The sequence below is a fragment of the Phasianus colchicus genome, chromosome 5, assembly GCF_987193195.1.
Source record: "Phasianus colchicus chromosome 5, bPhaCol1.hap1.1, whole genome shotgun sequence".
Classification (NCBI taxonomy): domain Eukaryota; kingdom Metazoa; phylum Chordata; class Aves; order Galliformes; family Phasianidae; genus Phasianus; species Phasianus colchicus.
Window position 1 is genome coordinate 26,962,666 of NC_143440.1, and position 27,697 is coordinate 26,990,362.

Here is a 27,697-nt window from a genome sequence, read left to right on the forward strand (position 1 = left end):
TTCCCTCAGGTTCTGCTGCTATTACCAGTGAACAGAGCTTGGCACTGCTCGTCTGTTCCCTGTGAGAAGCTATAAACCACCACGAGGCCTCCTTCACCCTCCTCTGCTCTGAGCTGCACTAACCAAGGGATATCAGCCATTCCTCTTATATCTTACCTTCTCAACTCTTACCATCTCTGTAACCCTCCTTTGGATGCTCTCTAATAATTTCATGCTCTTCTTGCATTGTTGCACCCAAAACTGCACAGTGCTCAAAGTGAGGCCACACGAGTGCAGAACAGAACAGCGGTGGGTCTGATGCACCCCAGGGTACAGTTGGCCCTTTTGGTTGCCAGGGCACACTGCTGACTCCTGTCCAAATTGCTATCAACCAGAACACCCAGATCCCTTTCCAAGGGGCTGCTCTCCAGTCTCTCCTCTACAAGTTTGTACATAAGCCAGGGTTGCCCTGATCCAGGGTGGAGAGCAGAATCCAGCACTTGTTCTTGAAGTTAATATGGCTCGTTATTGCCCAGCCCTCTAAATTAATCAAGATTTCTCTGCAGGGCCTCTCTGCCCTTGAGGAAGTCAACAGCTCTTCTCAATTTAGTGTTGACTTTCAAGACCTATATCCAAGTCACAAATGAAAACATTAAAGGGAACAGGTCCTAAAATGAAGCCCGTCCACAGTCCACTAGTGCGTGACCAACAGTCTGATGTAATCAATTTACTCCAATCATTTCAACTTGACCAATCAGCCAATTCTTCACCCACCACATTATCCCTTGTCTAGATAATGCTGGACATTTTGTCCAGAAGGATACTGTGAGAAACAGAAAGCTTAGTTGAAATCCACAACTGGCTTCCTACAACTATGTTGGTAATGTTCTCATAAATATTGGTAACCTTGTCATTAAAGATTAAGTTGGTTAAGCAGGACTTTTCCCTCATGAACTCATGTAGTCAACGACTGCATTGCCTTTCAGATGTTTTTCCAATAACTCCCAGAATAATCTTCTCCATAATTTTGCCAGACACCGAAGTGAGACTGCCACACTCAAGACCAGACAATGAAATCAAAGGAAATCAAAGATGCAACTGCATAAGATTCTGCAATTTAAAACCAGAGATTCAAAAAAGTAAAAATGTTTACCTGGTAATCAGGTTTTGTAAAGTAATCTAAATTAGAAATGTGATCCAGAAAGATGTTGAATTCTTGAGGAAGGTGTTTCAACATAAGTCTGTGCTCATACCTCTCTTTAATGGATCCCACTTGCTCCTAGGAGCAAATAATACAAAAAACGTTAGCATACCTTTGTTCTCTGCTACATACCCACAATGCCATCTTACAGCCATTCAAAACAATACTAACCAGAAAGACAGGTGTGTTACACCAATTAGTACTGAGGAAGGCAGTTCTTAATCAGATAGTAAGGCAAGAGATTGCCATCAGTACATACACAAAAACAACATACCAACTTCAAATTGAATTTGAAAAGCACTTCACTTCTGCGCTTGAATGCTGCCTGATATCATTAGAAATTTCAACCCTTCTAAAGAGCCTGCTTTAAAGATTAAAATATCTTGTATCATCTGAAGTCCAATCAATTTCTGGTGATTATTTGGTCACTGCAATACATCATAGAAAATCTTGCTTAGTGTAAGATGAGCAAATCAAAACCAAAAGAAGCTACCTACACAGCACACTATCATCTACTAACACATGAACTACAGGAGTAACCTAGTTTCAATATAAATTCAGGAGAAATTGGAAGAAGTAATAGTAATAAGCTAATTAAATACCATTTTTCTGAAATATTTTACCTAAGATATGTGCCAAAAGAGTACTACATATTAATTAATTAATTTTTGTTCATCAGCACATAAGAAATGCTCACTTCACAAATAATCAAAATAGATAAATAATGCTCAGCATCCAAAAGGTGAAATAAAAAAAAATATCCAAGTGAGAACAAGAGCACAAATTCAGTGGTATGTATACACTTACTTTTGTTTTCTGAAATATTTTCAAGCTAGAAGTAACAATACGCTTTCCCACTAAATCAGTTCATAAGGCTTGGTTGTATTTTATATCATGATATTAGGAAAAAGAATACTAGAAAACACTCGAAGGAATAATGTATAAAACAACAAAGCAGTGATTCTTTGTGGAATCTTTATCATGGCATCTGCTTGCAATTCAGAACTAATTTTACTCATGCTCTTTGGTTTCACTTCCAGGCTTACCTTATCTTTTATTTTTCTCCAAGGTAGTTGCCCAACCACAAACTCCACCAACATGTAAAACAGGGACCAGAGATCATCATGTCGACCCATTTCCTATGAGAAAGAATTACTCTAATGCATCTTACAAAAACATGTAAGACAAAAGAGAAGATAGACTCTTCACTGTTAAATTTACATTACTATGCATAACAAAATCATATAACAAACACTGCAGATAAGTTGTTAAAATAGATGGTTTAATTATAATTAGGAACAGACAATTGTATTTCCATTAAAGATAAAGATAAAAGTTCAAGTGTGTTAACATTATGTAGTATCTACACTAGAAGTGCTTTTACACTAGAAGAGCTGTTTAATTGTAAGAAAACATGCTAGAGATTACTCAGTTCTATAAAATTCGCAATACAACTGAGCAAAATAATCATTAATATCACAACTATTTTTACAGAAACCTTTTTAACTCTCAATTACTGTAAATTACATCATCTTTTCCCCAAATTTAGATATATATAGTTCTACAAGACAAATGTATCTATATCAGGATACAAAAGAAAATCAATAGCAAATGCATTTCTGCTTTCAGCTATGTCAGATGGATATAATACAGTTTCAGATACTCACTCTGTTTCTATGAGCATTGATTGATGCGTATCGTACTGTTCCCCGAAAACCAGCAACAGCTCGTGGCTATTAAAGAATAACAATAAAAAAAGATTCCATCAGAAAGAAGCCCTCTGAACAGTTAAATATGTATCTATCAAGTGGGTGTGGAGCCACAACAAATATCAAATATCATTGATTTATTTCAATTTGCTGTGTTATCTGCATGTTATCAGTGGAAACCTACACAGGCATCAGAAAGCAACACATCATAGTTTCTTAAATCATACATTTGTGTCAGTTTTTGTTCTCCAGAATCATCATATCCTCTTTAACTCATGCATCAAAAAAATAAATCTGTATGATAGAAATATTTCTTTTTCTTCTCCAATAATGAAATATCTCCTGGTATTAACTAGTAGAAGTCTGAGTCTCAAAATTTTGACAGAATCTAAAACATAGCAATTACTTCCAGTTTGCTCAAATGCACCAATATATGCATGGCACAAGTAGGTACTTAACAAAACGTACGTGCAACATTTTCCCAAATCATTTGCTGAATCAGCAAACCATTAAATGTTGAGAAATTCCAAAAGAAAGTACAGCCACAGGCATCTCCCAGCCATAGCATGGAAAGCTGAGGCTGAACAATAAACAACAAGGGTTTCACAACTGGCACTAATTAAAAATACTTATTTCTTCCCTATTTTCCAAATATCAGCTTTTCTTCCCTCACACTGTAGGTACTGCATGGACACACTTAAGTCAACTGCTGTTTTATAACTACAGAATCTATTTTGCCAGCCTTCCCTCCTTCATGTAAAATGTTACAAAAAAGAACTATGTAAATGATAATAATGTATATTTAACAATTTAAAAATTACAAAGTAGTGTTATTACCTTGTCTAAGCCAGATATGCAACCCATTCTACCCCTCTTGATCAATCATTTTGTATACACTAAAGAGAACTGCTGCAACTGCAGAGTTTGCTTTCCTTTGTACTACTTACTTCCCAATCAATAATTCTTTTTGTCTCTTACAACACTGAATGTGAGAAACTTGAGATCTATGACAATTCCTAAGATAATAAAAAATTCTGCACAATACATTGAAAAATCTTGATATAAACACAAAGATAATCACAATGCAAAATCATTGCTCTATTAATAAAATACCAGTAATACTGAGAACTGTCTTTTAAGTATACCAGGAGCTGCCATTATTGTCAGTAACCCTATCAATTATACTCCGCATAATCCTGCAGCAAGGTATTTTAAAGTGATTTAATAGCTCAAGTAATGAATGACTGTTAAAGAGATGCAATGAGAAATGAATTAGCGTTAAAGTGGAAAGTATTTTTTAGGACATTTCTAATACGACCAGGATCTCAGACAATACTCTACATTCAGATCATCTTAGATTTCTCACATTCTAATAAAGGTTGAATAATGCTCAGAACACATTTTCTGTCAGGAGGGCAGTCAATTGAGTTACTGTCTTCAATCATCACATTCACTCTGAACATTACCCAGAAACAAAGCACAACACTAGCTGCAGGAACTTCATAACATCACATAGTAATAAACAGAATAGCTCTAAGTGTTTTGTAGTACTGCCAAATTTCAGAAGAAAATAAAGTCCTTTATTAAAAAAAATAAATATTTCTCCTTCCCAATAATGCTGAGGACCAGAAATTATCCAAATGAGAACAATACAGCATCATTGCCAAGTCAATCAGAATACATTTCCAAAATGTTTGATCAACAGCAATCTTCAGAAGGGCTCTGAGAATACAACTTTAGAACACCATAAATTCAGTAAACAAGAGAATTAAAATTTCAGAAGATTAAACCGTACACATACTGTTTTCAACCTATGGCATGAATGTTAAAAAGAAAGGACTGTATTCATTTTTACCAAACTAATTCTATCATTCTTCTAAGAATAGTGAAAAATATGAAAACAAGAATGGAGTGAGGTTTTTATTCTTAGAATATTAAGTAGACAAAAAAGTTAATGAGTAGAAAAAAAACAGTTGCTTGATAAGGGGAAAAAAAAAAGTAAGAAAAGGCATACAGAATCTAAATGACTCCATTCAGTTTGCAGAAATTAACGGTCTGACCTATTCCAGCACTATCCTCGGGAGAAAAGTCCAATGGAAGTATTTCATCGTGCATTAAGTCTATTACTTTTGAATATTGAACTCACAGCCATCCTTAAATATACCTATGAAATTATTTGCCCTCGGAAGAGGGAGAGTTCCAGTGCTTTCTATTATCTCAGGATCTCCTGTCAGAGAAAAGAATGCATGATAACTCTCTATATGTTAATTTGTGAAATGAATTCTGAATTCTTTTCTTCACAAGGATATCTAAATCCTTACCCAACCTAAAGAGCTTCTGTCCTGAAGTATACCCATAGATCTGATTTTAAAGGATTTGTAACTGTGTTACAGTTTTTAAGAAACATTTAATTACTTTTCAGTAATGCAGTTGACCACTATTCAGAAGTGGTATTACAATCCCACTCAACAATAAATTAATTATACCGTGTCATTTACTCGAATTATGGGTCTGGTAGCCCAAAGCATGTTTGCTCAATTCACAAGAGAATTTATAGACTTCTAAGCATCTGCAAAACTTCTCAAACTGCTTCAGAGCTCCTCATGCACCTTACATTTCATGTAGAAAAAGAGAAGCATTAGAGGCAATAATAGGAACTTCCTGAATGATTCACTACATTTTTCAAACATAGTGGCCTCTCTGCTACTACTCATGTTAATTTGTTTTTTCCCCCGAGTTAATCTGACAAAAACTGAGAAATAACATTCTTGTAGATCTACCTTTATAGTAATTTCTTTCAGATCCCATATCTAAGAAATGTGCTACCAAAGCAAAGGAAAATTTCCTTGTTGAGGGGAAAACAGTAACAAAAAAAGAGGTTGGTGGTGTTTTTATCATTGAATATTTGGAGCATGTAGCTGCAGAATGTATTTGCAGTAAAGATATGGTGAATTTCATGTTTCAGTGCATTCGTGAATTCCACTAACATCCTTGATTAAATGAACCACATTATGTTCCTTCCCAGGACAAATAAAATAATTAACTCTTTTTTGTGTGCGTGTTTTTTTTTTTAAATTATTATTTTTCCCCCCCTGCTCATTCCCTCCCTCCCTCTTCCCCCTCTTGAAATTTAGTGGGTTTTAGTGCTTTTTTTTTTTTTTTTTTAAGTCAACTTTTTCATGCAACATCATTTCCTGGACATGGCTCTGTCCTGGAAACATTAGAAAATTTTTTAGATAAAACTACATAAAAGAAATCAGGACTTACTAGAAAAGGGAGCTACTGCCTCTAAGCAGAATTGTTTGCAGATTCTTGAGGGACACTAAGCTTACAAACCTGTCCACATCCACTGGTTCTTTGATGGGTCAATAGAGGAAGCAAATCATACTCCTTTAATGCAGTTCAGTAACTCCAGAAATGCTCTGGGCATTGTTGAAAATTTTACATGGAGTAAAAGTTACCTTTATACTACAGTCACAGAAACTATATAATAAACATGAAAAAAATAAAAACAATAAAAGACTTCCTTCTTATTTTATCTGACATACTACAAGTATCTCTCTACCACTCAATGACTGTTAATTCTTAAGTGCCTTTAGGTCTTCACATTGAGAAACCAGCTCAGGCAGCGAACACTGCCTTCTCAATACTGCCTCTAAAGCTGAATACGAGGATGGGTAGAGAAGCAGCCAATCTATTTCCCTTTGTAAAGAATTCTCTTTTCTATTCATCTATTGGGAATACAATTTTAGGATTTACCTTTCTTTATATCAAATGGCACGTTCCGTCACTCCCTTTTCTTTGTGGGTATAAGCTTCGGAATTTAATTTACTGCTTAGCATGCATTAGCATCAGTTTAAAGAAAATGAAACATTCAGGGATCATCTGGGTAAGCAAAGGTCAGATAGCTGAAACACAATTGCCTTTAGAATAAGTAATACATCATGATTAGTTATCACTCTAATGCACAGCTTTTCAAAGCCATGCTTCTAACACTCTATAAAAACCATTCAAGCCACTAACAACAGAATACTCACACTGAAAATTCCTTATTAAACCATCTCCTACCAACTATCAGTAGGACATACAGCTTGATCTCCATTCTATCTAAACAAAAGCTGTGATTTCCATACTGCTACACAGTTCCAGCAGATGCTGAGTAACGAACCGAGTTAACATCTAGCAGTACAATTTAATTTTGTTATTGTGGATTCTAACAGGCATGTGGTAACAAATCAAAATTTAGGACCAACTGTCTGTGGTATAAAAAGCATCACAGCAACACTTGGTGCTTAAACCAGCTCCTGAGCATTTTCAATCTGGAGTATTCACTTCGGCATTGATATGCACTAGCTGAAAACAGCAGAGTTTTCAAAACTGATTCATAAGCAGACAAATTGGAGGCTGGAAGTGGTAACAACCTACCGTATGTCTATCACAAATCTAAACTTGTTCCTGTGAAAAAAACACACAGGATACATCTCACATCTTCCATGTGCATGTTTACTTTGCTGTGTGTGATGGAGGAGAGATTACCATAAGAAAAAGACCAGTTACTTTATTTAGCAAGCTAATGCACTAGCAGGGGATTTCTCCAGACAGAAAAAATAATGTTTTTCTCATCTCCAGAAGAAAAAAAGCTTTTACTGCATTATCAGAATTCCTATGTTCTTAGCAGACGAGAGAACTCAGATCCTAATTTTTACTTGTTTGTGTGTATCATATATAGTACTTACTATGATACTATCATACATTACAAAGTTAATTCAGTAGTAGACTTATTTCAAGACTGCAAAATTAAGGCTGACAAGTTCATGTATATTAAAAAAATCTGTTTTCTTTTTAAACTATTCATAATATTTTTTCATAAATCAGAGAAGTTCACAGCTCACAAAGAATTAAAGACTAGAGATGTTGTTTTCATTTTGGTTTGCTTCTACTTTCACCAAGAAAGGAATTCTACTGGATCAAGCCATCTGTCTTTCCACTATAATAGCTTTTAATTTCAGGCAAATAGGACAGCTCTCAAAGATTTTCAGTTCCTGCAAGTTTAATGAAAATTGGTGATTAGAGAACCTAAATTAGTACTATGACACAGAGACAGTCAATTAAAATTCAATAGAAATGGCTCACATCCATCTCAACAGACAACCATCAGTTGGTCAATCAGCATTTTAGGCAGCAAGTAAGCACATGCCTATCCCTAGAATTGCTAGCATCAAATATTAGGATCCTGGACAGAAAGACTGAGTGTAGTACAGAGCTGAAAATAGTGACATTTGAAGGCACAAAAGAAGTAGTACATAAAACCACAGGAAAATAGTCAATTTCACCATTTAAGGAATAACTTAGATTTTTTTCAAATATAATACTAAATCTTAGCAGGAAATGGACAGTTGTAGCCTATTCTTCTGTAAAGTATTTAACCCTTCTAAGGAAAATAAAGGAACTGCTATATTAGAATACTGAACAGCTATACCACACATCCGAATTTCTAAATTAAATTGTTCCGATCACTAGGATATGATATCCATGTTCCATGCACCACTGAAAAGGAAAAAAAAAACAATATACCCCTAAAATAACAAAGTATTGTACTATAAGAATTACATCCTTTTCATATCTCAACAATTCATCAGCCTTTTCCTTCAGGCAGAATATTACTAGACTATAAACTCTATTTATCACCAAACCACAAAGACTCTTCCTTTCAAGGAAATCCCCATCTTTAGGTTTTTGGGGTTTTTTTTGTTGTTGTTGGGGTTTTTTTGTGTGCGTTTTTGTTTTTCTTTTCCTAAATTTCTCATTTCATCACTACAAGAATACTCCATAGAGATGTTACAAAATAATTTCACACTGCATGAAATTAATCTATTCACTCTACTCGTGTCACCCTTTAGCTTGATTCACAGTGCTGTTTTTCAACTTTTACATTAACTCACTGCCTGCCTTTTTCACTGCATACTATCATGCACAACACCAGCTGGATGATTTCCTTCATTTTTTCTTTGACACTAATTCAAACAAATCAAGTTTAGCGGTTACTAAAAATTCAACATACACATTTTAAGACTGTATCTTAAAGAATCGTCTTTCTTTCTGAAGGAAGTTATGGCAGAGAAATACAGTAAATAGCATGACACTGGTAGATACCAGTGGTAGATACACCACTATACGTGATGTGTGACTTCAAAAACTTTTGAAACCTAATAGTCTGGAAGAAAATAATGCCTGCACAAAACTCTACAAACCAAATCTCATCTTTCCTATAAACTAGCACTAATTCAGACATGCAGCCACAAATGACTAGTGTCACAACTCTTCCAACTCATGCAGATTCCTGCTCATAGAAAACAATGACAAAAAAAAAAATGGCTCTTTGCTTAGACTCTCCAGAAAATAATCACTAGACAGTATTTCTCCTTAGAACATTTTGACATAAAATTCTAAGACTTTTTCAGTTTCTCCTGAGATTCAAGAAAAAAATTATAAATTAACTACCTTCCAGAATTAAGGAGTATATAGGAGATTAAGAATGAGGCTACATGTTTATTCCTTTCCATACAATGTTTCTGATTTTAAATAGTAATTCCTTTACTATATGACTAAAATTATAAAGACTATACAAAGCTGTAATAACTCAGTTTAGACTTAGATTCCATTTACTGAAACAAAGTTGTTTTCTTTAAAGTACTACTTTTTTTTTTTTTACAAGTTCTTAACTCTTAAATACTTAGATCAAAACTTATAAGGAAATCTTGCAAACTTTATCTATTTCCAAAAATTCATGTAATGTAGTCTAAGTGATGTACATTTAGTGAAGAAAAAACTAAAAGTGTAGTTTTAAATTATTTATTCTTTAAACATTTTCTTTGTTCTACAGTAGCAAGAGGTAGAAAATATAGTATTATAGACATGAAAAAGGAGAAGTGGACTGTAACAGGAAGAGATTGTCAGGTTTCCAGAAAATAACTGTGGTGCTCTCTTCCAATACTGCCTCTGAATCATTACTTATTAATAAAAATATTTATTTTAGAAACAAAGAACATACAGTAAAAAGTTTTTCACTCTTACCGGAGTTCTGTTTGGCAGCTGAATTACATCACATACATCTCTACTGTTCCTTCTTTTGTTTTTATTTGAACCACAAGAGCTGAACTGATTTTTGCTAATTGTTGCAGAAACACACAATCAGAACATTATTCCAATAAACTAAGATTTACAGCATACAGATATTAAATTTTCCTTTATTTTCTTTATTACGTCTTGTTCACTCTACATCTTTTTGCCATGCATTTTTTCCCAAAATTATTTTTCCACCAACAGCCTAAATATGAATTAAGGTTGAAATCCTTTCTAAATACATTTTACAAAGCAAATTTGTTCTGTGTTATTGGAGCTAAATAAAACAGCCCATCTTCAGACATAACATATTTAAAATCCTAGGAGAGACTATTCAAAGTAAATATTTAAGTAAGTTATAATATAATTTATGAAATTATAAGATAATGGTTGATAACTCAGACAACTTATGAAGGGAGCACTCTAGAGTATAACGATGTACAAAAGCTGGAAAGGAATATTATATAGATAAGAACTTATTAACACGATTTATTTCTTTCATCAGCCTTCCTGCAACCTGAACATTTCTATGACAGTAAGGAGGATTGTGCAACAGAGTCAGCAGTTAGGTACAAAAGTAATAAACAGAACCTTTGCTGAGCCTAAGCAAATGAACCCTGCAGGAGTGTTGCAAAGCCCTGGGGTGCCTTGCCCTGAGGAGCTGCACAGCTCCCACTCCATGCCAAGGGATGCCTCCAGCTAAGCTCAGCAGGTACTTAGCACCTACAACTACCTACCACAACACTTCTTTGTCACCTTCCTCACTTGCAGCCTAAAGACACAGCAGTGCAATCTCTAGTGAAACACGACTCCAATTACATCTACTCACACGATGACGACAGCCAAAATAGAAGGTTAAAATAGAAGAAACTGTAGTAAATGATAAAGAAATAACCAAAGGATTGCTGAAAATTTTATCATAACAGAGAAGGCATGTGGATGAGTTTTAGAGAAGTTTACACAAGTTTCATTGAGCAAATAGTATGCTTTATTGACAACTTGAAGGTAAAATGAAATGAAGAAGGGGAATTCAAAGGTTTATTGCAAATGCAAGTCACAATAGATGTCAAAGACAAGAAAATGATCTGAGGAGTATGAAAAGATTTTAACAAGAAAAATAAATATTTTTTTTCTTGTTTCAGTGAAAACATTCAGACTTCAACTAATCACATCACTGTGTAATGCACTGTTAAAGACTGAAAGAACATCAGTGGGAAGAGATAGCATAAGGTATGTGCCAGCAACAAGGGGATGAAACAACCACTGAACAGCATATTTAACAGAATGATATAGACCATTACCCTGCTGCATCTGGCATTCAGTAGATTTGGACAGGTTTGGAAGAATGGTCTTTTCAACCAGTTAACATACTTCAGCCAATTACTTGCTATAGGCTTCATATGACACAAGTCTCAGTAACATTTTTGGGTTTTTTTTGGTGTACTTTTCATGTAATCCATTGACATTTAATACTGTACTTCTAAAAGATGTCCCAGTTGTTCTGGAATCTTGCTTCAATTGGTGTCACTGAAAACAGAGAATTTATCAAGGACTGCTGAAGATATAACATACCTTCCTGCTCTTTACATGAAATGGAAACCTGATAAATTTTACAACTCTTGCAGCTGACTGTAGTGCTGCCTACTCTTTAAACTTAATGGCAGGTGGGTGAGAGTGTCTTAGTTTAATCTGCACTTTCACCCTAAGCAAAGTTCAGTAGCTATTCTTGAAAACTTCACATGTGTAGTCTCTTATTTATTATAAAAGCATGCAGTCAAAGTACTACCAGGGAGAAGTTATTGACATAAACTCTAAACAGACACTGGGGCAAATATAGAGAAGAGCATCAGTTTTAGTTGGTACTGTCTGTGGACAGCCTCTCTGGCTTTTTATTTTTTATTTTTTTAAAGTAATGACACTGTTTGCAGGTCAGATTCTAATAGCATTTACTTGAAAAGAATATTGAGAACCATGTATGAGCATCTACCTTTAATGTCTGTAGGTCCAAATGGCCTTCAGAGAGAACAAAACATTTACAGTGATCCTTTTTCTTACAGCACTGTAGCTTCATTGCTGCTTCTTTAACTCCCAAAATTACCCCACTTTCTTGCCCCTCTTAAAAAGCATTTAATTAATGCAGTGTTTAATCCTTCAGTACCACAAGCACTACATTCCATTCTCACCACAGAAATAAACAATCCACAACTCTATCTTCTTATACCAAGAAGACAAGTTAAGTCTTAAGCAGAGTAAGATGGAAGCATTCTCTAGTCCTCCTCAGCAATCAAAATCATCCAGAATATTACAAGAAATATCATGTAATTCAAATACATAACATTTCAAAATCTTCATAAAGTAGGAAAAGCAAACAAAAAAACCATACAAAATAAGACCATGCATATACAATGTATATTTTCTCTCTGTATTCTCTGTATTTAACTGAATTATGATAGACTTTGAAAGCTTTCAAAATGTATTTAATACTTGGCTTTGACATTTACCAACACATTCCTGCACAGCATTCTGAGAAGGGTTTGTGTATATTTTTGTTGTTGTTTGTTTTTTTGTTTGTTTTGTTTTATGTGGAATTCAGTTTCTTAAAGTAATTTCCAGGACACCATCTGTCGTTGTCCAAAAGTGAAATTTTAAGATAAAAATTCACTTGCTGGAAAATCCTCAGAAACTGAGACTGCTAAGGACAGGCAATCAGCCTTTAACTGGTTTTGTACATAAACATCTGAAAGCGGCTGAGCTTGTGGTTTGATGTGAACAGTTTTGTAACCATTTGCCTAGAGAATAAAAAGATCTAAGCATTCACATTCTGCCTTCTGTGCTTTTGTCTGTGGGTCAGTCCACAGGCCACTGCTGTGTCTTCTGCTTTAGCAGGTCTCAGAATTCTGCTACTGTCTGTTTACTCAGTGGTTGACAGTAGCAGTAAAGAGCATGGATAACTCGTCAGAAAATACTGGTGGACACTCATTTCCTTTGGATTTAAGGAACATTAAGTACATTAGTACTTCTGCTAATGTTCAAAGTAAGAATCTTGTGACTCCTTTAATGCAAAGCCTATCAGAGAAACTGCACATTTCCTAGTTGTTCAAAAAGTCACAACTTCCAGCTTGGTATGGTTTAAGATTTCAAACTTCCAAATAAAACATAGCAATTCAGATCTAAAATATATCCTGAATATATGCTAATGTGTTTTTTTAATCTATATTTTAAATAATTACTGGAAAGTTTACACACTTGATATTAAAGTCATGCTGACTAACCTATGAGGAAGAGCACGCTTTTGAAGCTTTTTCTTTGGTTTAAACAACTGAATAACAACCAAAAATCTATTCACTGGGAGAACAGGAGGAAGCTGGGGAAAACAGTCATAGAGTAACTCTTCCTTTGACCCAGAAAGTGGGCAAAAGAGAGTTCCTTAGACTACCCTTTAACTTGCTAGTTCGGATACTCTCAGAGGGAGCATACAGACCAAACAGTAATAGAACCATATAACCATTACGGTAGGAAAAAACCTCTAAGATCACCTAGTCCAACTGCCCATCTACCAGCAATAATGCCCACTAAACCATCTCCCTCAGTACCACAGGTGCACAGGTACACTTCCAGGGATGGCAACTTCAACACTTCCCTGAGCAGCCCATTCCAATATGAGACCACTCTCTCAGAGGGCAAAAAAAAAGTTTCCTTCTTCATTCACATTTGCAGAGTCTAAATCACCAGACTCAAGGGACTGCATATTAATTTGAGTAATTCTTTATGCTGCCAGTCAGTAAGATGTGTATGCTGAAGCAAAAAACAGAGATATTTGGGATGAAAAGATTTTATCCTAGATACCTACTTCTCATGGATATTTTTCAAATTGTTTTATCTTAGCTTTTCATGTTACACTCTCTTCTTTGTAAAAGACAATTCTGTTATTTGAAACTTACAGTCTACATAAATGGGATGACAAAAAAAAAAAAAAATCAGATCTGTGACAGTACCTGATAGTTGAATATATATAGATTTAAAATTAAGAACTCAAATTCATTTCTCAGTAAGAGAAAGATTAATCTTTTTGAGAGTGAAGAATAGCTGTTTCTTTTTTCCTGTTTTGTTTCCTTTGTAGTAATTTTAATAGTACCTCAAAGAACATTTGCAGTTAGCCTTCACGTTAGAACAGAAGTAGACTATGAACCCTCATAGACATACTGAATTTACATTGTGTTAAATTTATTTGCCTGATGGTTAGAGACTGGCTCCCTACAATTAAATTCTAATTACCCCACTTTGCAATAGTCATTTCTTATCTATACTATTGATTCAAATTTTCATTTCCTCTCTTTCTCTAGCAATTTATTCTCCACACCATTTGCTCCTTCCATAACAGCCTATATCATCTCCAGCAATTCTTATTCTACTTCCCAGATGCGGTTTTCACTCTTTGAATCTTTTCAGTTACCAAAAAAGGTTCCTGCCACCAATCCCATGTTGCCTTATTAACCTACATTCTAGAATTTCATTCTACATCTACACAAAATACTTGCATCCCAGTACTGTCTTAACAAGAAAAATGTGTTTCAGAAGCCTATACAGTCACAGACTACTCCCAGAATTTCCATACTCTTCACCCTAATCCCACCTACACCTGTACCTCAAAAGTATTTGCAGTCAACATAAGATCCAGGCAAACATAGATTCCATCATATCCTTAGTGGACAAACAGCACAATACACCTCCTCCAAGACTTTCTTTTTTTTTTCTTTTAACCTTCAAAAACCAGTCATACAGCCCACTGCAAAACAAATGAAGGTAGTTTTTTGTAATCTATAACAAAGATGAAAATCATGCTACTGCAAATACCTCTATGGAACAGAATAGTGAAATAGGCTGTAAACTGTTTGCTCCTTTGGACTTTAAAAAGATTGTCTACATATGACACCTCAGTGTAATGAAAAATACAGTGAGTACCAAAAACACTGAACAGTCAAAATGCTAACATTAGCCAGCACAGATGGTCAGTGATTTCTGGAGGGAAATGCAGTCCTAACAAACTTGACTGCTTTGAACCGTACCCTTGAAAGTTATAATAGACTACAATGTTGGAAAATTATAGATAGATTAAGCTGGATAATTACTTCAGTTACATTGTAGGGCACTGCAATGAAAAACAAAAAGCAAGAGTTGTGTTGTTACCAAAAAAAAAGCAGAAATATTATAATAATATCTGTTATTACTCGTTTTCTGAAAACAGTACCACTGTGTGTGTTCATGTGTACATACAAATTACAGAATCTTGGGAATTGCTTTCTTTTCAAAATTAAGGTCTGTTTAAAAAAAACCATTATAAGCAGACAAACATACGAAAGACAAGAACACTGATAAATAGAAAAAAAATTTAAAGCTACTTAAATTGTTTAGCTCACCTTTCCAACAGCAGCAGCCACTCTGTTGGTCTCCCCTGCTCTTTGCTTTCATTGCAGTGTCCAGCATTATGGCTGAAGGAATAGAGTACAGCAGAACCTCGCTAATTTACCTCCTTAATTCACACACCTCGTAATTTGTACACAAAAATTTGCCACTTTCTCAACTCCTTAGGAAAAATCAAATTGAAAATCCTGTACAGGTAGATTCTATCACTCACATTGTTTCACATTAATAAATACAATACACAATATTGACTATTCATTAGTCAGTGAATCATTCAACAGTACAGTATTCGTTACTATAAAAACAAATTAAATCAGTAAAGACAATACTGTTCATTTAAACATCGCCATGTACCATCGTACTGATTTGAAACTTGGAAATTTTGAAAGGACTGCCACCAATGAATTAGGGAGGCTCTACTGTACTTACATTGTAATGTCCTCATTTATACTCCTTTTTCAACAATTTTCTCCCAACTGCATCACATGGACAAATACCAAAAACGCTTAACTATGTCCTGCTAATATTATAATCAGTGTCCTATCACTGTTTTAATTATTTAGACATTTCCTTTCACAAGACTATTCAGTTCACTGGTTTTTTTTCTGCTCACATTTTTTTCCTGTAATACAGAATACGCATTACCAAGTGAAATTCAGTGCTGATACAGTACTCTGATAAAGATTTGTTTTCACAAATCAAATGATTCACTACCCATAAGAATCATGGAGTAGACCTGCGCTTCAAGCCAGAAACCAGAAAGAAGATTCATCTATAGCCGCCAATCTTTTAATATAACCAAAACATCAGCTGGCATTTCTGATCTGGGATCATGCTTGTCAAGTTCATGTAAGTAACCAGTTCAATGTCATTCATACACTTCTCCAGGAAAAAAAGAAATGGTGTATTACCACATTTAATCATTTAATTAATCACATTGACAATTGATAATTTTGAAAAGAATCTTACTGGTCGGACATCCCCACATGAGTTGGTAAATTGCCGTGCCAAGCCAAAATCCAGCATATAACACTTCCTACAGGTGCTAGGAAAACGTCCCATTGCAAAGTTAGACTAGGAAGAAAAACAAATACAGATATACATTTTATATACGATATGTATATACACAATATATAATATATATACACGTATATATACTTTAATACGTGTACATACTAACACAGTTACACTGTCACAGAAAACCCATGTTCTACTTCTCTACCTTTCCTTCCATATTTTCAGTTCTTTTAAACTCCCACTGAATTTGAAGAAAACATTAGGAACATCAGACACTCAGCTTGCCATATTTGAACCACAAATTAGATGGCCCAAATAGATTGTTACCTGACCTTATTACTTAGAGACCACACATTCTTAGCAAGAATTTTCCATCGACTTCACTAGATTGTATTTTTTTATTTGGGCATTTAAAAAAAAAAAAAAAAACCCACAAACTACTGATCTATGAGTTAACAAGGTCACCTAAATAAATGCATTAATAACATATACAAGGAATACAGAATAAAGAGTGCAAGCTTTTTTTTCTTTTACATGAGAGAAGGGAACTTAAAATCAGTAAGAGCTGGAAAGCCAGTGAGGAATTAGGGAGATAATTCATTCTGAAGTAATTTTTTATTTGTCTCTGTGGATTAGCATTCCACATTAAACCTGTAAAAAAAAAAAACCCAACACATAGGCTGAATTGTTTCAAATCTATCTTCCACCAAATCCCCTCAAGTTATATAACATAAAAGATAGAACATGAAATGATTCTGCACATGAAACTACAGATCTGAGCAAGATGGAAGTTACATCAAATTAACTCCAGAAAAACTACTTTTGTTTTTGTGTTAAGGGAGTTCGCAGTACTCAAAGTCCTTTAGAACTCAAGACTGGATTTCGCTTATCTTTGGGAAAAATCAGAGCCTTGGGGAACAATGTATCTCATGCAAATCTGAAAAGAATAATACCTGAAAGAGGTCACAAATCTATGTTTGGATCAGAAGAACAAAAAAGGTTGAGTAGTTACATTGCATTCTTGAGTTTTCACAACATGCTGCAAAATATCACAAGGCAGTAGCAAATACTCAAACCTTAATCTGTCATTTTTGTGAAAGAAAAAGCAGAGATTCCAGAAAATAGCAAATAAACAATATGCACTTCTACAGGAATCTTTTGTATCAGATTCCATTGCTACAGCATAGAGCACAACTTCCTAGTTGATTATTAATGATACATGTACTACTTTCCTGAACACTTTTTGTCAGTAACAAGTAACTATTACAAGGGAAAGAAAACAAACTAAATAGGAAAGTGATTATTTGCTTATCGGGATAACCATTCAGAGCTGAAAAATTGGAATAAAAATATACCTTTGGACAAGGGAGCTCTTTTCAAAACACTTCCTAATTTTTACCTAGATAGAAAATCATGGAACAGGCAGGGAAGCCAGAGACAAGCTAGACATGCTAAATAACCCTTATTGCAATGAGAAATTGCAGGGAGGAATGCACATCAAGTAATATTATTGATTGATGGAAAATCTTGTTGGAGAAGAACGCATTGATTCCACCTTAACAGTACCAGCCACTAATACATATGAGAAGTCAAAAAATGCACAGAACTGTAACAAGATAAAATGAATATTTAGGAATCCCTTTGAACAATCCAACTAGTATATCTTAGGAGGGAGGGTTGCTCAATTGTTTTTAGTTTGAATGTACAGAATTGCTTAAGCTTCAGTTTGATGAACTTGAAAGGTTATAGTAGATAAGATCTACACTGGAAGACTCATCATTGCAACATTTCAAAAAAGTGAAACGCTTGTTCCTTGCTTCTCATTAGAAGTATGCAATTATACAGTATGCTATCTCCTAAAGTTTGATTGTTTTAGTAAACTGCAAGATACAAATTTTGAAGCAAAGTTTCAAGAACAGAAAATCTCTCCAGTGAAAAACACAGAGCTACAATGGTAAATTCAACTGTTTGGGTTTTCCCCCAAAAATCTACCTAATAACATATTTATATTTACATATAAGCATTGCTTCATTTCAGAGATGGAGGGTAAAAATCAATTGAAACCATGTACTGACATATGCGTGATCAACACATGAACACTCTACAGATAAGAGCTGGAAGTGTTAACTGCGGGAAACTGCAAGGAGGGCTGAGTACTCAAGGCAATGGTGAAAAAGAACAAGGTTACTGTCGTTGCAAACCAACGTTAATTAATAGGAAACTTCTACTCTGATGGATAAACATCCGGTTTTCTATTCTTTCTCATTTTTCCCTTTTATCATGCACACAGATCATTCTAAAAGTAATGCCTCATTTATTTCAGTGGAAATGACAACAGATACTAGAGCCTGCATCCCGTGCTTGTAAAGATCTGTCCCAATGGAGATGAACCACTATTTCACAGCTGCTATGACATCATTGTTGCTACAAAAAGGTTGCCCATGGAGTCCATTGTTCATCTGCCTGAACAGATTTGAGTCAGAAGGTGCCAAATCCTCACTATGCAGTGGGTGGGGTAGGACAGTCCAGCCAAGAATGGCAATGTGCTCCAGAGTTTTCATTCTGGTATGGAGCCTGGTATTATCATGCTTCAAGAGAAATATGGTCTTCTTCTCTTGCCAGACTCGGGAAGTTCAAGCCTTCAGCTTAGTCAGCATCATGACGTTGTGTTCAGAATCAATTATTTGTCTGGGTTCCAGGAAATGCAGAAGGATCACCCCTTTCCTATCCTAATACAATACATATCATTCTACCTGCTGAGGGCTGTATATTGAACTTTTTCTTCAACAGGAAATTCATGTTGCCACTCCATGGACTGGTGTTTTAATTCCAGCTCATAGTGGTGATGCTGTGCCTCATCATCAGTAATGATGTAATCCAAGAAACTGTCACCTTCAGCTTCTTACTGGTTGAGTAGGTCATGACAAAATTGCATACAGCGTACTTTCTGTTCCTGTATGAGCATTCGTGGGACTCACACAGTATAAACTCTGCAATATTCCAGTGTTGCCAACATCATTTCCAATACACTGAAGCTGAAGTTCAGCTCTGTACAGTTCCCTTGTCATAATCTGGTGATTTGCGTGGGTGAGCTGTTTGAGACTTTCTTCATTTCATGGTGTGACAGCCATACATAGCCATCCGAAACATGACTTGTCCTTCATGTCACTGTCACCACTGCTGAAATGCACCACTGTGATAACATCCACTGCTTGGTCTCCATAAACATTCAGCAAACATCAATGAATGTCAATGGGTATAATTTCTTCTGCATGGAAGAATTCAATTACACACTTTGCTTCACACACACTTTCATGTCAGCCACCATTTTGTCAAACTGCCCCTCTACTGCCATCTGTAGCATGGCAATAAAACATAATGGAGTACTGGTGGGAAGGTTCAACTTCTACTGCCACATCAATGATGTTCACCTCTGATGTCATGGGCCAATATTACAAAATGGGAGGCATTACCTTTGCAGCAACCCTTGTAGAATAGAGCACATTCTTATTTCTGCAGCCATCCAATGCCCACATAATACTTGCCTGCTTTGTTTTAACAGTCAGACTTACCGGTTTTATGTCCCTGTGCAGGAATCCTACAGAGTGAATACTTTCAATAGATTCCAAAATCTGCCTCCCAAGCCGCAGAGTGGTACTAATAGTGAATGTTCCCCGAGACTGGCTCCGACGCAGGTCTGCCAGATTTCGACCCTGTCAAATTAAAAGGACATTTAAAAAAAAAAAAAAAAAACACCTAATATCAACATTCACTGATAAAGTCGTCCTCTCACATCTTTAGCTATAGTGGTTTACCACAGAATATTCTTATTACTTGTTTTCATATTCAAGAATAACATAGCTAGCGAGCAGATGTTCCCAAACATCTACAATATTAAGTTTACAAACTATTTTTAAAAATATTAATTTTAGTATCTTTACTATCTATAGCTAAATAACATGGACCAAAATAATCTCTAGAAAACAACACACATATTTCTCCTTCAAGGATGTTTGAAAAAAAGTCAGAGAGAAAATATCCACAAAGACAACGTTACATTCATTTGTTTATGGAAAAGTATGTAATTTGTTTAATTAGTGAATATATCTTAGATGTTTTAACGAAACAAATGAAAAATATTCATATGATGCAGTAAATACACTCCTATGACATTGCTGAACCATTGATCTATCAAAATAACCAACAATCAACAATATGACTAACAGCTCAACTCTCTCTCCAGCATCACATCCACTAGGACCAGCCACTTCTTCATCCAGCATTCATATTCATCAAGGTGATGCAGAACAATAATACCATAATTTTAAGTATTAATCACATATTTTATCCTTTTTTGTTTTTTTATAAACTTGCAAAGAGTTGTTAGCATTTTTGGATGAAAGTTTAAAAAACAAAAAAAACAACAAGATGAAAAGACAAGCACACTATATTTTAGACTACCTCCAAGTGAAGTCTTTAAACGAATGTGCATTATCACAGAAAACCTCTTCCTTTCAATAGTCAAAGCTTTTTAATGATGGAAACTTTCTCCTCTTTGAGAGTATATGAAAGATAATGATACAAGGAGAGGGTCAATTCAAATTAGCTCCATACTACTTATTAAATTTGAATTTTTTTTTTTCCATTTGCCATTCTCTAAAATTATACTTTCCTCATACTATTTTCATGTTTGGGTAATAAAACTAAACACACAAGCAAACATCTGAGCTTTGTTTGGTACACTTACCTGCAACTGCATGACCACATAGTTAAATCTGTCATTCCTTCCACATCCAATGAATCTACAGACATGATCCTTTCCTGAAGGAAGAATAAGAAGAAACAAATTAGGCAATAATAATGAAAATATGTGTTTTTTCTCTTTTATATTCCTAGTAAGTAACAAGAAAAGCTCAGACAAAACCCTAGAACTTAATGTTACAACTTCCACTTCATTTGACAGAACAGTTTCCTACTTAATAGCTCCTTAGGAAGCTCCCTGCCAAACACCCTTTGAACATATTTATTTAAAAACAAGCAAAGAAACAAAGAAAAAAAACCTCACAGTTCATCAAAATAATTTCTGAACTGATTTTGAAAGAAATCTCTACAATTCCTGCAAATACATAACTGCCAAACAATAACTAACATTGCTTTTTCTATGTCTTCCTTCCACTCATTTAAGTGAGATGGAAAGCAGTATGGACAATACAGTTTTATAAAAGATTTACAGCAAATTTCTCAAGATTAAGTTTTGTATATTCATTGCTTCATTTCCAGTTAATGAATTCACATCTCAAACATTTATGACTCACTTTACAGTCACTGTGGGTATGCTGAAGTAGAACCACATCAGTCCACTTTTTCATGTTGAGACTTATCTAAGAACTCCAGTAAGCGTCCAAAACTTGGTTTGTCCAAGTAAATCCCTTTTATCTGAAGCCTCAATTCCAACTGTGTGGTAAATTCTTTGGAAACTAACTTTCATTAAAAAACTGAAGAAGTGACAAAGGGCAGAAGTAGGGCCTAAACACATTATTCAAATAACCTAATTCTCTTACACTTCAGTGTAACACTGTGTACCTATTACACCTTTGCAGACACCTTGAGATCCTTTTCTCTAAGTGTAAAACATCTGTAAGCCTGTGACTGGAGAGTAGTGAGGAGAAACAAAACATGAGTAGGCTGCAGCAAATGGCTACGGCCTTGGAAAGATTTCTAGCCAGAGAGGACCAACAACCATTCCTTAAGCTGCACTGTATCACTACAGCTAGTTTTGTGGACCACACCAGAGGGAACCCATCATCAAATTATGCTGCAGAGATGTAAATGAGTGAGATAAGAGTTGGTGAGGTTGTGAGACAGAAACCAACTGAGGGAGTCTCACTCTCGCTGAGTGAGATACGACAAATCTGTCTTCTCCGATCTGACTGTGTGAACAGATGGCCTAGCAACATGATTAAATAGAACAACCATCTGTTGCAGCAGATTTCTTTTAAAAAAACCGTTCTTAAAGAGTTAAACAGTATTCTGCCAACAAGAATTAGGTGACAGCATCATAAGCATGAAAAAGTAAATAACCAAATAAATGAAGGAAACTATTGGGAACTGAACTATAATAGATGGCCGTATCAGTCAACATACTCCTCCCACATAATTATGAGATAAATCATATAGCTACTCATATATTCAAGCATGTTTTGATAGACCAGGGTCTTATAAGAGCTTCTTTGAAGTTTTTTATTATTCACTTCACTGCATATCTACAAAGTTATGACTCATTTCACTCCTGCAATGAATGACCACACTGCTTTAATTTTCAAAATATCTCAAAGCAAAAATAATAAAAAATACTACAGCCCTGCAGTTCTGCCAACAGCTATGCTCATTTCAGTTTCACAGTTGCTGTGAAATAATATTCTCGTACAGAAATGCTCTAAAGCGTCATCATAACCATAAGAACGTGTACAGTTCTAGCAAAGACTGAAAGATTTGTTTGGCTGGGTTGGGACACATTACACCTACTTGCTTCCTTAAGCCTGTTTCTTCCTAATTTTTCCAGAAAATATATGAGATTATACATATTTTTAAATAGATCAGCCCCATACATCATGAGAATTCTGAACAATGTCACCTTACGCTAACAGTGGGGCAACACCATGCCTTTCATTACCCACTAGTCACAGAGGAAACCTTCCAAATATGTGCAAGAAAAGGATTTTCATGACAATTACATTCCATCTGATTTACATTCAAAGTATCTACAACACCTTGGAAGACAACATTGGCTCTTTGAGAACAGAATAAGAATTATACACATACATACTTATATTGATATGTGCCAAAAAGGGATAGAACAAGATAAAAGCTGCTTTATCACTGGACATTTGCTATTAGAAGGTAGTTACAAAAGTATCCTAAAGTAATTGTCTACAATTTCACATTTTCTAAATCTGTAAGCCTATGGAAGAAAAAAAAGTCAAAAATAAGAAAAAAATACTATACAAGAAACAAAGCATTTAATAAAAATATATTCTTTGGGAAGCAACAACAAGAAGTTTTTCTCCCCACATAATCCATTTTTCTTGGTTTTCTTTCTCCAACAGATTTGTAGCACTTTGAAAACTTATGAAGGCAGAAAAGTTAATGGAAATGGCTCCTAAGTGTCTAGATTTTATGTGAACTAGTTTGCTCTACCATAATCCAACATCCTATTTAAAATAAAATCCGTCAAATACAGATAAAAATACACTCACATAGAAATCAAGCTACATATCTGTGTGAACTATAGATCTCAACATTACCATAAAGTTCCTCCTTGTCTCGTCAGTTACCAAAGTCACTTTTCCTGATTATCCACAACATTTGTCATCTAAAGTCAGAGCAGTTGCACTGTATTGTGCAGTCTGAACAGCAATAACCAGTGGTCACTTCCTGCGTTACTATCATAAAAGCACAGGCTTCTCTTCTTTTTGTTTGTTGGCTTTTTTTTCTTTTTTTGTATTTTGAAACTGTGCAGCAGAACAATTAGAGATAAAAAAATAATATTATTTAGATTGTTTTCATATAAGAAAGGTTTGTCAAAAAAGTATCTTCTAAAGTGGTTTTATGAAATCAGTTTTTCAGTTATGTAAAAACTTCCAATTATTCCAACAATTATTGAGAAAATAATCAACAAAACCCTAGAGGTCATTATTTGCATAACATATGTGAATTATTTGCCTCTGTGGATCTGTTGTTCAGGTGTGTCATTACTCAGTTCTTTGCATCCAGACAGCATTCCCCAAGATTCAGTAGAATTAGAGAGTTAAATTCCCAAAGTAAGATTGATAAAAAAAATTACAACTTCTGTAAGGTCCTACAGCAATATTTGGAAATGACCATTTCAGCCAAAAGAGGTAAAGAAGTTAAAAGTTTTTAAGGAAAAAAAAGAACCTTTGTAACCATTGAACTCAAACTTCACTGTACTTAAATTCAAAGTAGAAGCTTCTAATACAGTATTTTGAATTAAAATTCAAGTTGTTCAATTAGTATTAAAGTTACACCTCTAGACTAATGCTAATGTTCAAAGAAAACTAATACAGACTCCCTGAATCTTCTTTCTCAGCTGCGTATTAATAGAGGTTTTTGTGAAATTCTTTAAAAAGTTATGAACATAGGAACAGTTTGTTAACACTATCACATGTGACATACTTGCCCTCTTAAATCTATAGAGGCTGTCAATTTCTGTAGCAATGTGACCTTTACAGCTGATTAGGCAGCACCATATGTCATGCAGATTTTGTTTTATTCAAACTCAGAGTTCAGAAAAAATCTGGCTGCTGACAGAGACCAATAGATTAGTCACAGTCTTCCAGATAAAGAAAAAAGTCCTTTTATTCAAACATTTTTCAAACACATATTTTCAAAATATTTTTAAACACTCCTTTTATTCAAATATTGTGAAAAGCAGTGAAGAGAGACCTCTGCACACCTGCCTGTGTTATTAGCTTCAGACCTCAGAGTATTAAAAGGTGAACTGAAAGTGAGTATCCAAAGCCACAATTCTGAATAGTCAAGGAACTGAACTCTAGAAGTATTCTAGATACTAACAATTACTTTTTCTACGAGTTACAGGATTTAAAATTTGTGGTTTGGGGGTGGTTTTTTGTTACTGTTGTTGTTGTTTGTTCTGTCTCCTGTACGCTGTTGTTGTTTTTTTTTAATTATGCTTCCAATTTCAAGCTTAGAAAACTCTTTGCAAGTACTGACAAAAGAAAAAGAAGTATTCTTATCACTGGTGCTATATGAAGGATCAGCAATTCAATGCTAAATTGGTTTTTTTGTTTCCTCTTTTTAAACGTCCCCTTTTTCTGTACCAAAAAAAAAAAAATCTAGAGCAAACAGATCCAGAATAAAGTACAGCTGAACACAGGTTCTGAAAGCAATTTAATTTTTCATCTTTTTTTCTCATTTCATCCTGTTTCAAAGAAAAGGTTCATTGTAGCAAAACTTCTAGAGGCCAAATAATTAAAAATTTAGAGAAAATGGGGAGTACTTACTCGAACTATGACTACGTTGTGATTCTAATTATTTTTTAACAGATACACTGACATGCTACTTCCTGTATATCCGGGATATAATCCTACCTTGCAATTTCTTCAACACAGCTACTTCCATTTTCAGCACTTGCTTTGGCTGCTGAGCTGATTCGACCTTCAGCGCCACATTCTCCCGAGTAAGCAAGTCCAACGCATCGTAAATTTCTCCAAATCCTCCACCTCCTATTTTCCTTAGCTACATCGAAAAAAAAACACAAAGAGAAAAAAAAAACAGATTAGAAAAGGAGGAGAAGAAAGGAAACAAAACAGTTCTTCAAACTGTCTTCCAAACTGCAAACACTGTCATACTAGATTTTAGATTAATATAATTGTACTCTTTACGAAGTAAAGAGCTATTGAAAAATCTACAAATATATGGTTAACTGCATCAAATTTGGAAGAGAATTCTAGGCAAACAAGTTAATACACACAATACCTATCTGCACTAAACTTCCTCAATTTCACACAATATAATAGTACAACTCCCAGCACGAATCTGGCCAAAGTCAGCATGCTGAATATATGCTTTCCTCAAATAGCCATATGCTACCCAGAGACCTTCAAAAAACAAATGTACGGTGACATTTTAAAATAAGCTATCTTCCCTTCAGAAATATAAGCACCAAATACTAAAGGTACAAAGCTTCTTGGGAGTTACTACAAAAAGACAGAATTCTCTATTCTGTGCAATGACTTACACATGACTAAAAATGGCTAAGATTATCTTTGAATATGTATATTAAATGTTACTTATTTACTTATAGTTCACTAACACCATTTTTATTATCAGACATATTAAAGGAACAGGCACCAATAGAAAATTCATCTGGTTGAGGAGGAGGTAAAAAAAATGCCCCTGACATACACTACTTTCAGAGCAAATACTGATAGTTGTGTTTTCACTCTGCTCATAGGAGACAAGAACCTGTCTCTTCTAGTATCAAAATGTCAATGCTATTCCACTGAATGTTCTCATATTGTGAACTCTCCTGTAGCTACCATTCTTCAACTGATACAGGAGAAAAGGAGACAAAACAAACTTACCCTAAGGAACATGCTTACTTTTCATTTCAGTTTTTTAAAATATATTTTAAAAGAATGACATGATTTTCTAAACATCATTTGAAAATGTAGATTTGCTAAGGTTATCTGACTACGGTATATTAAATACTACCTAGCAATTTTCACTTCTAGTCTCTCATTGTTACCTTTAAAAACATGCACTGTGTAGATAGCACATTACATTAAGACTTCATAACTAACCCACCTACCTATCCCGCTCAAACAGCTGAACATAGATGTCTATTTGACAGTAGTTTTCAGCATAAGCACTAATCTAAGTACAGTGAGGACAGTGAAAATGCACATTAGAAAGGTGAAAAAGGATAGAGAGAGTCACTTTCGTCACTTCTAGACTTAGAGCAGTTAATCACGTAATTTCAATTTATCAGCTTTGAGATATGGCCAGACTGGGCAAGACTGCCTCTGAAAGGCTTTTTTTCCTGCTTGTGGGCTAAAAGAAACAAACAAGCAACCATATTAATAAACAGATCAATTTCTGTCATCAGATGAAGTACACCAGAATCATTAACATGCATCCAATAATCATGGCACACGATAATTCCAGGCACAAATTAACTTCTCTTTGATGACAGAAAAATCATTTTTCACCTCCTTTTCACTAGGTCACACATGAAATTCAGCAATGAGCTCACACTTTCTTTGGTCTTCCTTTTGTTGCCAACATTCCTATAGAAGTCTTTTGGTTACTTTTCATATATCTCCCAAGTTTCAACTGCAGGCTGAGCTCTGGTTTTCTTAAATTCCATTTTCCTCTCAGGCAGCCCAGCCCCTTTTCCACCTTCTGTTCAAAAACATCTTGCTTTTGAGTTAAGACAGAAGTTTTCGCTCATACTGGTATCCTGCTACATCTACTCAATGTCTTCTACCTCGACAAGGATGCTGTTGTGCTTTTTCACACCTACACCACAGTCTTCCACTCTGCACATGAGTTTCACACATCCCATCTTTGCATTCAGCATCTCGTCTCATTCTCTGCATCCTCTTCTCCACTGCTCTCTTCCTACGCTTCAAGCCTGAAGTATATCTTTTCCAACTTTTTTTTCTTTGGGCTTTTTGTTATACTGCACACCAAATTACGGTCTTAA

At 34.9% G+C, this 27,697-nt stretch overlaps 1 protein-coding gene across 8 annotated transcripts in view; it reads right to left on the minus strand.

Annotated features, from left to right (window-relative positions):
- TTBK2 (tau tubulin kinase 2) overlaps window positions 1-27,697 on the minus strand; it is an 87,044-nt gene that overhangs the window by 36,289 nt on the left and 23,058 nt on the right. For 4 of the 8 annotated variants that reach the window (XM_090141038.1, XM_031593570.2, XM_031593569.2 and 1 more), the window contains exons 3-9: window positions 25,578-25,725; window positions 21,197-21,270; window positions 20,022-20,162; window positions 16,402-16,506; window positions 2,848-2,913; window positions 2,227-2,319; window positions 1,133-1,258 (exon numbers count right to left, since the gene is read on the minus strand). In XM_090141038.1, the coding sequence (XP_089997164.1) occupies window positions 1,133-1,258; window positions 2,227-2,319; window positions 2,848-2,913; window positions 16,402-16,506; window positions 20,022-20,162; window positions 21,197-21,270; window positions 25,578-25,725 (753 nt within the window). Of the gene's footprint in view, window positions 1-1,132; window positions 1,259-2,226; window positions 2,320-2,847; window positions 2,914-6,648; window positions 7,569-9,963; window positions 10,058-16,401; window positions 16,507-20,021; window positions 20,163-21,196; window positions 21,271-23,753; window positions 23,961-25,577; window positions 25,726-27,697 lie in introns of those variants that run through there. The other 4 variants (XM_031593571.2, XM_090141037.1, XM_090141039.1 and 1 more) reach the window with 4 other exon arrangements.